Here is a 12,758-nt window from a genome sequence, read left to right as displayed (position 1 = left end):
AAGACTTATAAATGACCTGGAGTCAGTGGGTCTGGCACAAATATGTAGCGAGGGCCAGTTGACGAGAGCACACAGGTCGCAGTGATGGGTGGTATATGGGGTTTTGGTGACAAAACGGATGGCACTGTGACAGACTGCATCCAGTTTGCTGAGTAGAGTGTTGGAGGCTATTTTGTAAATGACGTCGCCGAAGTCAAGGATCGGTAGGATAGTCAGTTTTACTAGGGTATGCTTAGCAGCATGGCTGAAGGATGCTTTGTTGTGAAATAGGAAGACGATTTTGGATTGGAGATGCTTAATATGAGTCTGGAAGGAGTTTACAGTCTAGCCAGACACCTAGGTATTTGTAGTTGTCCACATATTCTAAGTCAGAACTGTCTTCAAAGCACCACAAATGCCAGACTTTGATGACAAAGTTTGATGACAAAATATTTCCACAAAGAACCGCCGCGCCACCTTCCTGTTCAAGTGAGCACAGCACAACAAGGTGAGTCCAAAAAGGTATTGTATGCTGCTGCATAAATTATGCAATATTCCAGGGAGATATGTATACTGTAGCCAAGAAAGTAATACTAAGTGTATGTTGTGTAGTAAGCTGTTAGTAGCCCATGTGCTACACCCTAATAATTTGGTCCCTTTTCCCCTCATAATTCAGCCTACTGTTCTGACTTGGTGGTGCACATGTAGCCTTTAGCATGTTTTTGAGAAATGTAATCATTGGATATTGTAAGAGCTTCCTTTGTCTGCTTATATGTTCCCTTTATTTATTATACGGTTCTGACTTGGTGTACAGGGAGGATACTGTAAGAACGGCCCATGTTCTGAATTATGTCGCTGTACATTTCAAAAGTGCTGAACAAATTGTTATATTGACCACGTCATTTGATGTAATTTTTATAAAAGTCGCGTTGTCCAAGAGAGATTTACATGGTTATCAAAATGTTACGCCAGGGCAAGCCTACACGAAACACAGACCTTATTTTAAGTGTTTCTAATATTCCCTATGGGAAAAATGAATGGTGGGAAAACAATTGGAACCATTTCCCTGTTTGAATGCTAGGTTTTATGGGTATTATGACACCTCCACCTCTATTGTGTCACACCCTCTAGAAATGTATTGCCAGATCAATAATAAATTGGCTTTTAGTCCATGTGTATTAAAAATTGACAAATCAGTTAATCAATCCATCCAAACCCACCATTTTAATTGATTAGTATATGAATGAAATATAAAATTAGACTGAAAAGTATTTAAAACATGATTTTGCCAAGATGCACCCACCGTCCAAATTAATGGTGTAGGTTTTTAGTTCTGCACTTCCTTGTCGATTGATAAGCGACAACGACCTTGACATTCTGACAGGGCGTGCGGGCGCGGAGGGCGTGTCCAAGGACTCAATGGGAAGATAAAATGCGAGCGCACCTTTGCTCGTCCACGCTTCCCCTTGCAAACAAGTGGACAGACAGAGGCTATACAAGAACGGTACTTTAACATTTTGTTTGTTATGCCTTCAAAACGAATTTTAATTCAGTTTCATGTATGTGATTTACGCACTACTCATTGTAGGCCTAGGCTTATCTGGCGTTTATAATTGTTTTCTTTTATGACTTTGCGGATCGTGTTTTTAAATGTTTTCTTTGGCATGCATATTTAGTCGCTTCATTTTCCTTTCAACGTTTTCCAAGACAGTTTGTTCAACTGTGTACATTAATAAATGAGTCATTGCCACAGACTAGATTCTCATGGCTATTTTAACATTTTCTTCTTTCTATGACTTGATTGACGAACATCGTCTCCCAAACTCAGTCCTGGGGAACCCCAATTAGTGGACTTTTTTGTTGCTTTCACGACACAGCTAATCCAAATAGCCTAATCAACTCAAGTTGCTTACGCTATTTGATCATTTGAATCGGCTGTCTACTGCTAGGGTGAAGGACAAAACTAGTTTAAGTAACACTGACATTCAAATTTTGCATTATGCTCATATTACTTGTGATACAAAGTCTAGTAACTTTTACTTTCAGAGGACTAGACCATATCCGGCGAAATGGTGAAGATTGGGATCAATGGGTAAGTTGCTTTTGCTTAAATACTCTTGAATATTTTAACACAATTTTGACTTTTGTATTAAAGCTAGAGAATAAATTTAAAAGGTCAGAAGAGACCTTGGCTTGCATTGCACAAATCCCATGATACAGTTTGTGTACTTAGGAACAAAGGTGGTGGACAGCCATATTGTAGCTACTAGTTCATAGGCCAAGTCTGGACACTTCCCCTGTCCATTCTCTACATATTTATAGTTTGGGTGTCACACTGCCTCTGCAACACTCACGTAGAAATCCTCTCAGCTGTCATGTCTTTATTCTATCTAATAATACCCTGTTAAAGTTCAGAGCTCAGATTGTCTAAGAGCTCCTCCAAACAGTCCTAGCCTTTTAACCTTTATCTGGCCAATAGATGGCTGTAAGTTAATATATTTTTAAATTTAACTAGGCAAGTCAGTTGAGAACAAATTATTATTTAGAATGACGGCCAAACCCGGGCCAATTGAGCGCCACCCTATGGGACTCCGGATGTGATACAGCCTGGATTTGAACCCGGGACTGAAGTGACGCCTCTTGCACAGAGTGCCTTAAATGGCTGCGCCACTTGGGAGCCCAATGACTGAATAATTGAGCAGCACAAAGATTAAAGTTGGATATGATAGGCCCTTTCTCAAATAAACATGAAGTCCAAGACAACCTGTAACATTGACCATTTTAAACTGGAAAAGATAACATGTCATTGTTCTGATTGACCTTTATACAGTGTGGAAGCTAAAAGTTCTTATCACTGAGTGCAATAAATCCTCTTGACTGTTCAGTTCCCTCAACCGATGTCATGGACGTGTTGAATGACAACTTAATTGACTAGAACAGGACTTGTTAATGGGATTGGATAACAAGGGTTCAGAACACCAACTGTTTACGTCCTTATGTTACCAAATGGGCTAGTTGTTTTTCACTTAGTGCATCAGAACAGAGTATAAACAGAGTCCTTTTCTTGGTCAATACATTGACCCTTGTGAACAGGACACCCTTGTAGTTGGGGGTGTGTCGGCTTGCGTCACTGGACAAAGTTCAAATGAGTTTAAACATAACCACGTTCACAATTCATGACAGTGAATCCTCAGTTTTAGTATCCACTCTGTGAACTTGATTGTTCTAGATAGATATACACTCCAAGACAGCTCTGCACTAATTGACTGCTGACAGTATCTACAAGGAAGTTAATACTTCAGCTGCCCAGAACTGACTTTAAATTCAGACTGAAAACAAGTCTAGACTACAATCCAGTGTGCTTTCAGTCATCTAGATTCATATGCCTTATTATTGACCATAAACGTTTCTCAACTACTAAAAATGCAGTCTCCTGTATTCAGCATTTGACTGTAGTCCTGTCAGTAATCTGCTTGAGTTACAGTAACCATCAGACTGAATTTATTTCAACTATGTGGATTGCGCTAAACACTTCACTGACATTATGCTGAAACGAGACCTACACAACTGATGGCAATGTGGCTTAATCTAGTTTAAACACTACGAAAACATTGATTTGCTTTTGGTGGGTAATGTCCCTAACTGCACAGGCCAACCAAGCTTACATATCTGTCTTCTCTAACCTGATTTTTCCAATTTGTCCTAACCTGCACTTTCTCGTCACTTCTGGTCACGCTGCACCAACCCAACCATATTAGGCATGAACAAAGGCTCTGGGCTGCAAATGTCAAGTATTGTTATCAGTCAAGGTTGACAGGCCTTGTAGGGCTGCTGCCACCTGCTGGTATGGTCATATGGATACATGGGGATTAATCGTAAAATGATCTGATTTCGCTTCTCAGATTTGGGCGTATTGGGCGCCTGGTGACCCGTGCTGCCGCCAAGAGTGGAAAAGTTGAGGTTGTTGCCATAAATGACCCCTTCATCGACTTAGACTACATGGTGAGAACTTTATACTACATTAAGTGCAGTACACTTAAAATGTAAACTGAACCTTCTCAGGTATACTGTACCCTGACTGTACTTGCCCCTGTTTCCATAGGTCTATATGTTCAAGTATGACTCCACCCACGGTGTTTGGAAGCACAGTGAAGTGAAGCAGGAGGGTGGAAAACTGATCATTGGGAACCTCCACATAACAGTTTTCCATGAGTGGGTTTTCCTTATTCTTTAAGTACATTGGTTCAAATCACACATTTGGATGCTTTCCTCCACCCATATTAAGCTTAAAAGTTGACTAAAAATCACTTTCAATGGAAATGTCTCCTTGGTTCTGCGAAACTGCCCCATTGACTCTTGGGCGTGCCAAGGCTGACGCTTGGAGTGCTTGATCAGTCTAGACCACTTATATTAGGGTGCCTATGGGTTTCACACCATTTGGAACCATTCAGTATCTGTAATTGAATGCTAGGTTTGTGGCTCTTAATCCCAACTTCTATCTTCAGGAGGGACCCCACTGCCATCAAATGGGGCGAGGCTGGCGCTGACTATGTTGTGGAGTCTACCGGTGTGTTCACCACCATCGACAAAGCTTCTGTAAGTACATCCGTTCACTAGCCGTAGGAAGGCCATCGTCACATTTGTATGTAGTTTGGGATATTGGCGAGCAGTCGTTATAATTTTAGTAGGCATGTTGTGCCGTGACCCTGCTTTACAGTAACTTTTTACAGTAACTTTCTTTAGTTCTAAACTACTGCTATCTAACATAGCTTGGGCTTTTTAAACTCTGTGCCTAAATGTTGTCTGGCTTGGTTAATTCACTGGCTTTGCTATTCCACAATGTCATTTTCCCTCTAACCCCAACTGCCACAACAGGCTCACCTGCAGGGAGGTGCCAAGAGGGTCATCATCTCCGCCCCCAGTGCAGATGCCCCCATGTTTGTGATGGGCGTCAACCACGAGAAGTACGACAACTCCCTGAAGGTCGTCAGGTAAGCCCCCCCCCTTCGTTGCATCATAAAAGAGCAGTGGTAATTCCCTGTGGCCAAAAGATGATGCGTACAGTTTCAGCCATTCTGTGTGCTTTATTTAGACTCCTACCCCTCAGTCCTGAGGTAATACTATTTCAATTTAAATAAATAGGCCACTTAAGCTGAGTCTGCAATGCATTTGTTGTAAAAAGTGTATTTAACATTTGCGCTGGTATGATAGTAATTCTGTAATGTCCTCACAGCAATGCCTCCTGCACAACTAACTGCCTGGCTCCCATCGCCAAGGTTATCAACGACAACTTTGGCATTGTGGAGGGTCTCATGGTAAGAACAGTTTCCTTCAGTGTTTGACTTTGTCGAAGTGCAGTACTTACTGGAATGTAAACTCATCAAAAAAAGAAACGTCTTCTCACTAACTGCATTTACTTTCAGCAAACGTAACATGTGTAAATATTTGTATGAACATAGCAAGATTTAACAACTGACATAAACTGAAGTTCCAAACATGTGACTAACAGAAATTGAATAATGTGTCCCTGATTAAAGGGAGGGTCAAAAGTAAGTCAGTATCTGGTGTGGCCACCAGCTGCATTAAGTGCTGCATGTCATAGACTGCACTAGATTTGCCAGTTTGTGCGGTGAGATGTTATCCCACTCTTCCTCCGAGGCACTTCTAAGTTCCCGGACATTTCTGCAGGGGAATAGCCCTAGCCCTCACCCTCCGACCCAACAGGTCGCAGGCGTGCTCAATGGGATTGAGATCCGGGCTCTTCGCTGGCCATGGCAGAACATTGACATTTCTGTCTTACTGGAAATCACGCACAGAATGTGCAGTATGGCTGGTGGCATTGTCATGCTGGAGGGTCATGTCAGGGTGAGCCTGCAGGAAGGGTACCACATGGGGGAGGAGGATGTCGTCCTTGTAATGCACAGCGTTGAGATTGCTTGCAATGACGACAAGCTCAGTCTGATGCTGTGACACCGCCCCAGACCATGACGGACCCTCCAACCAATCTATCCCGCTCCATAGTACAGGCCTCAGTGTAACGCTCATTCCTTCGATGATAAACGCAAATCCGACCATCACTCCATGTGAGAAGATTGACGAGTCACAGTGAAGAGCACTTTTTGCCAGTCCTGTCTGGTCCAGCGACGGTGGGTTTGTGCCCATAGGTGACGTTGTTGCTGGTAATGTGTGGTGAGGACCTGCCTTACAACAGGTCTACAAGCCCTCAGTCCAGCCTCTCAGCCTATTGTGGACAGTCTGAGCACTGATGGAGGGATTGTGCGTTCCTGGTGTAACTCAGGCAGTTGTTGCCATCCTATACCTGTCCCGCAGGTGTGATGTTCAGCTGTACTGATCCTGTGCAGGTGTTACACGTGGTCTGCCACTGCGAGGACGATCAGCTGATCGTCCGTCTCCCTGTAGCGCTGTCTTAGGCATCTCACAGTACGGACGTTGCAATTTATTGCCCTGTCACATCTGCAGTCCTCATACCGCCTTGCAGCATGCGTAAGGCACGTTCACACAGGTGAGCAGAGACCCTGGGCATCTTGAGCTTTTTTTGTCAATAGAAAGGTATCTTTAGTGTCCTGAGTTTTCATAACTGAACTTAATTGCCTACCGTCTGTAAGCTGTTATTGTCTTAATGACCGTTCCAAAGGTGCATGTTTTAATTGTTCATTGAACAAGCATGGGAAACTGTGTTTAAGCCCTTTACAATGAAGACCTGAAGTTGGATTTTTACAAATTATCTTTGAAAGACAGGGTCCTGAAAGGGGGGGGACATTTTTTGGGGGGAGTTCAGTAGTAAAGTGTGTACTTAGCATTTACATTATCAGTGTTAACATGTGGTCATTACAGCCCAAAATCAAATTGTCCAGTTAGTGTAACAATCTATCCAAACCCTCCTGGTTCATTTATTAGTATATCAATGAATTATACATTTTTCTGAAATGTTTGTTATATCAGTCTGCAATGACTCATGGGCGTAACTCAAAAGTTGTCCATTGAGATGAATGTGTCCAAAACATAGTTTCTGGAATGTTATCTCCATTTAATTTTGGTGCCCTCCATAAACCTTGCCTAGACTAACATCCCTACCACTGGTTCCCCCAGAGCACAGTTCATGCCGTCACAGCTACACAGAAGACTGTTGACGGGCCCTCCGGTAAGCTGTGGAGAGATGGACGTGGTGCCAGCCAGAACATTATCCCTGCCTCCACCGGCGCCGCCAAAGCCGTGGGAAAGGTTATCCCCGAGCTGAACGGGTATGAACTAATCAGGATCACTTTAATGACTATTTTGACATGTGATAAAGGCTGGGATTTATATGGCTCTAGTAGTGCTTTTTACTAGTGACAAGTTTTATTTTTTTTATATACTTGAATTGTGCAATGGTGTGGCTCCTGAACCTTGTTGCTCTTTCTAAACCACAGCAAGCTGACGGGCATGGCCTTCCGTGTCCCCACTCCCAATGTGTCCGTGGTTGACCTGACTGTCCGTCTTGAGAAGGCTGTAAGTCTCCAACCACTTTTTAATATGTTCGCTTGTCTACTAGGGTTAAACTAGGCGTTTGGGGTACGTTACCGGCATTACAGCACCAGGCACTTCATGTATGTATGGTCTACCTTTTTGTTTACACGTTCGTCTGCTTTAGGCACCTTATGACGAGATCAAGAAGGTCATCAAGGCTGCTGCTGAAGGACCCATGAAGGGAATTCTGGGATACACAGAGGACCAGGTAAATTTCCCCAGTAACTCTGTCCAATTTTACTTTTCTTAGTGTCCACTTGTATACTATTCCTTATGATTAAAACAATTAGATTAGTCTAAATCCGTCTACCAAACTGACCTGACACCCCCCCCAATGCATGTTTTGGTTTTTGCTTTGCACTACACAGCTGACTCCATTAATTAACTTATCAAGTATCTGAGTGTCTAGTCTGGCAAAAAACAAAACTTGCAGTTTGGCGAAACCCTGGTTTAGATCAGTTTATTGAACTTGAGTCCCAAGACATTCTTTATTTGATGTATTCCAGAACTAGCACATCTGATTTGAATGAGGGGTTATTAGTTGACAATTTGACTACTGTGCTAGTTCTGGAATGCATCGACTATGTGGCTGTAGTTCACACCAACAGGCAACATTTCCTTACTCAAATGCCCGGGTCCTAAAGTCTGGCTGAAATGTCTAAGCTCAAAGTGCTTCCCCCCCCTGCAGGTGGTGTCCACAGACTTCAACAGTGACTGCCGGTCCTCAATCTTTGACGCCGGTGCAGGAATTGCACTCAACGACCACTTTGTCAAGCTGGTCTCGTGGTATGTATGCAGGAACCGACACCCTTGCAATCTCTCACCAGGTGTCCACCGACTCGATGTGTCATAGATGTACAGCGGTGTATTATACACATTGCAGTGAATGTGCTGTTAAAACGATATATATATATATTATGCAGCGACTTCCGGCGCCGACAGATGGCCGCCTCGCTTCGCGTTCCTAGGAAGCTATGCAGTTTGTATTTTTACGTGTAATTTCTTACATTGGTACCCCAGGTCATCTTAGGTGTCATTCCATACAGTCGAAGAACTACTGAATATAAGAGCAGCGTCAACTCGCCATCAGGACGACCAAGAATTTGACTTTCGTGAAGCAGATCCTGTGTTCTGCCTTTCACCCAGGACAACGGAATGGATCCCAGCCGGCGACCCAAAAAAACTACTTCGTAAAAGGGGGGGAAACGAAGCGGTCTTCTGGTCAGACTCCGGAGACGGGCACATCGTGCACCACTCCCTAGCATTCTTCTCGCCAATGTCCAGTCTCTTGACAACAAGGTTGTTGAAATCCGAGCAAGGGTAGCATTCCAGAGGGACATCAGACTGTAACGTTCTTTGCTTCACGGAAACATGGCTCACTGGCGAGACGCTATCGCAGTCGGTGCAGCCAGCTGGTTTCTCCACGCATCGCGCCAACAGAAACAAACATCATTCTGGTAAGAAGAGGGGCGGGGGTGTACGCTTCATGGTTAATGAGACGTGGTGTGGCCAACATACAGGAACTCAAATCCTTCTGTTCACCTGATTTTAGAATTCCTCACAATAAAATGTCGACCGCATTATCTACCAAGGGAATTCTCTTCGATTATAATCACAGCCGTATATATTCCCCCCCCCCCCCCAAAGCAGACACATCGATGGCTCTGAACGAACTTTATTTGACTCTTTGCAAACTGGAATCCATATATCCTGAATCTGCATTCATAGTAACTGGGAATTTTAACAAGGCTAATCTGAAAACAAGACTCCCTAAATTGTATCAGCATATCGATTGCGCAACCAGGGCTGGAAAATCCTTGGATCATTGCTTTTCTAACTTCCGCGGCGCATATAAGGCCCTGCCCCGCTCTCCTTTCGGAAAAGCTGACCACAACTCTATTTTGTTGTTCCCTGCCTACAAACTAAAACAAGAAGCTCCCGCGCTGAGGTCTGTTCAACGCTGGTCCGACCAATCTGATTCCACACTCCAAGACTGCTTCCATCACGTGGACTGGGATAAGTTTCGTATTGCATCAAACAACATTGACGAATACGCTGATTCGGTGAGCGAGTTCATTAGAACGTGCGTTGAAGATGTCGTTCCCATAGCAACGATTAAAACATTCTCTAACCAGAAACCGTGGATTGATGGCAGCATTCGCGTGAAACTGAAAGCGCGAACCACTGCTATTAATCAGGGCAAGGTGACCGGAAACATAACCGAATAAAAAGTATAGCTATTCCCTCCAAGGCAATCAAACAAGCTAAGCGTCAGTATGGAGACAAAGTTGAATCTCAATTCAACGGCTCAGACACTCAGGCTCAGGTATGTGGCAGGGTCTACAGTCAATCACGGATTACAAAAAGAAAACCAGCCCGTCACGGACCAGGATGTCTTGCTCCCAGGCAGATTAAATAACTTTTTTGCCCGCTTTGAGGACAATAGTGCCACTGACACGGCCCGCAACCAAAACATGCGGACTCTCCTTCACTGTAGCCGACGTGAGTAAAACATTTCAACGTGTCAACCCTCGCAAGGCTGCAGGCCCAGACGGCATCCCCAGCCGCGCCCTCAGAGCATGCGCAGACTAGCTGGCTGGTGTGTTTACGGACCTATTCAATCAATCCCTATCCCAGTCTGTTCCCACATGCTTCAAGAGGGCCACCATTGTTCCTGTTCCCAAGAAAGCTAAGGTAACTGAGCTAAACGACTACCGCCCCGTAGCACTCACTTCCGTCATCATGAAGTGCTTTGAGAGACTAGTCAAGGACCATATCACCTCCACCCTAGACCCACTCCAATTTGCTTACCGCCCAAATAGGTCCACAGACGATGCAATCTCAACCACACTGCACACTGCCCTAACCCATCTGGACAAGAGGAATACCTATGTGAGAATGCTGTTCATCGACTACAGCTCGGCATTTAACACCATAGTGCCCTCCAAGCTCGTCATCAAGCTCGACCCTGGGTCTCGACACCGCCCTGTGCAACTGGGTACTGGACTTCCTGACGGGCCGCCCCCCCAGGTGGTGAGGGTAGGCAACATCTCCACCCCGCTGATCCTCAACACTGGGGCCCCACAAGGGTGCGTTGTGAGCCCTCTCCTGTACTCCCTGTTCACCCACGACTGCGTGGCCATGCTCTCCAACTCATCAAGTTTGAGGACGACACAACAGTGGTAGGCTTGATTATCAACGACGACGAGACGGCCTACAGGGAGGAGGTGAGGGCCCTCGGAGTGTGGTGTCAGGAAAATAACCTCACTCTACGTCAACAAAACTAAGATGATTGTGGACTTCAGGAAACAGCAGAGGGAACACCCCCCTATCCACATTGATGGAACAGTAGTGGAGAGGGTAGTAAGTTTTAAGTTCCTCGGCGTACACATCACAGACAAACTGAATTGGTCCACCCACACAGACAGCCTTGTGAAGAAGGCGCAGCAGCGCTTCTTCAACCTCAGGAGGCTGAAGAAATTTGGCTTGTCACCAAAAGCACTCACAAACTTCTACAGATGCACAATCGAGAGCATCCTGGCGGGCTGTATCACCGCCTGGTACGGCAACTGCTCCGCCCACAACCGTAAGGCTCTCCAGAGGGTAGTGAGGTCTGCACAATGCGTCACCGGGGGCAAACTACCTGCCCTCCAGGACACCTACACCACCTGATGTTACAGGAAGGCCATAAAGATCATCAAGGACAACAACCACCCGAGCCACTGCCTGTTCACCCCGCTGTCATCTAGAAGGCGAGGTCAGTACAGGTGCATCAAAGCTGGGACCGAGAGACTGAAAAACAGCTTCTATCTCAAGGCCATCAGACTGTTAATCAGCCACCACTAACATTGAGTGGCTGCTGCCAACACACTGACTCAACTCCAGCCACTTTAATAATGGGAATTGATGGGAAATTATGTAAAATATATCAGTAGCCACTTTAAACAATGCTACCTAATATAATGTTTACATCCTACATTATTCATCTCATATGTATACGTATATACTGTACTCGATACCATCTACTGTATCTTGCATATGCTGCTCTGTACCATCACTCATTCATATATCTTTATGTACATATTCTTTATCCCCTTACACTTGTCTATAAGGTAGTAGTTTTGGAATTGTTAGCTAGATGACTTGTTGGTTATTACTGCATTGTCGGAACCAGAAGCACAAGTATTTCGCTACACTCGCATTAACATCTGCTATCCATGTGTATGTGACAAATAAAATTTGATTTGAACTTCCCTTTAATTTGATTTTAAATCAACAAGTTGATACCTTGTCAGGATCTAAACCAGGCCAAAAATATTATACACAATAGCTTATTAAATAGTGTCCTGTTATTGTGGGATGGTGAAATGCAACACGTGGGGGAGGGGGGCAATTTGAAAATGAAAGACCTCTGTTGGACCACATTGAATGCAGTTTATTGGTGTCACTCACCCAGATACAATCTTTGAATTAGTATAGTCTGTTCTGTAATTTGTGGTTTTGTTCTCTATTCCACAGGTACGACAACGAGTTTGGCTACAGCAACCGTGTCGTTGACCTGTGTCTGCACATGGCCTCCAAGGAGTGAGGATTCCACAACTCCAAACCCCCACACCCCGTGACGTATTCCTTCTGAACTGACATCCCACCAGAGAAAAAGAGCCTGTAGGGAACTCCAAGGCAACATTTTCATTAAACATCACCTCTAGTGTGAGGACTGAATATGATTTTTGCTTGAAGAGTATCTTTTTACTGCAATATGGCTTAATTTGCACTCCGACAATAAAGGTCCCGTTTGTGAAAACTGTCCTCGTTCTTCTACAGCACATTTTCATTACGTCGCGCAACAGCATTCTGATTATCTTTACTTTTTACAACAGAAAATAAATCTATTCCAGTTGGAGCCTAATAAACCACTCTGCATCGACTAACGTCCCGAGCCCACAGTTCACGTCGCCATAGAACAGACAGGCACTCCAGTAAGCTGTAGAGGCACCAGATAGCACATCACTCGTGTCACTAAGGCTGTCCAATCCAGGACCACTGTGTCCCTAATAGGTTTTTATCACCTGTGATGGATAGGATTGGTGTACTGCTTTTCACTTGGCTGAAATCTCAATTCTAAAGCAGTCATATGGAGAGGCATCTCTATGCAGCTGGTTTAAAGTAGTTGACGTACCCAACTGCTGTGCCTTGTAAAAAAGGGTTTAACTTAAGATGAACTACAGTATTGAACGGATTCTTTGTTCAAA

At 44.3% G+C, this 12,758-nt stretch overlaps 1 protein-coding gene across 1 annotated transcript; it reads left to right on the top strand.

Annotated features, from left to right (window-relative positions):
- Nucleotides 1–1,414: 1,414 nt before the first annotated feature.
- On the top strand, nt 1,415–12,315 carry LOC135550002 (glyceraldehyde-3-phosphate dehydrogenase-like). The gene is made up of 12 exons (XM_064980422.1): nt 1,415–1,483; nt 2,026–2,071; nt 3,882–3,981; nt 4,082–4,191; nt 4,485–4,575; nt 4,855–4,970; nt 5,213–5,294; nt 7,090–7,241; nt 7,410–7,488; nt 7,631–7,714; nt 8,195–8,292; nt 12,025–12,315. Exons 2-12 carry the CDS (start codon nt 2,049–2,051, stop codon nt 12,092–12,094), a joined length of 1,005 nt encoding a protein of 334 aa, XP_064836494.1. The 5' UTR covers nt 1,415–1,483; nt 2,026–2,048; the 3' UTR covers nt 12,095–12,315.
- The last annotated feature ends 443 nt before the right edge of the window (nt 12,316–12,758 follow it).

The sequence above is a fragment of the Oncorhynchus masou genome, chromosome 12 (assembly GCF_036934945.1).
Source record: "Oncorhynchus masou masou isolate Uvic2021 chromosome 12, UVic_Omas_1.1, whole genome shotgun sequence".
Classification (NCBI taxonomy): Eukaryota; Metazoa; Chordata; class Actinopteri; order Salmoniformes; family Salmonidae; genus Oncorhynchus; species Oncorhynchus masou.
Note: the sequence above shows the minus strand (reverse complement) of the source record. Positions and strands in the feature narration are given on the sequence as shown.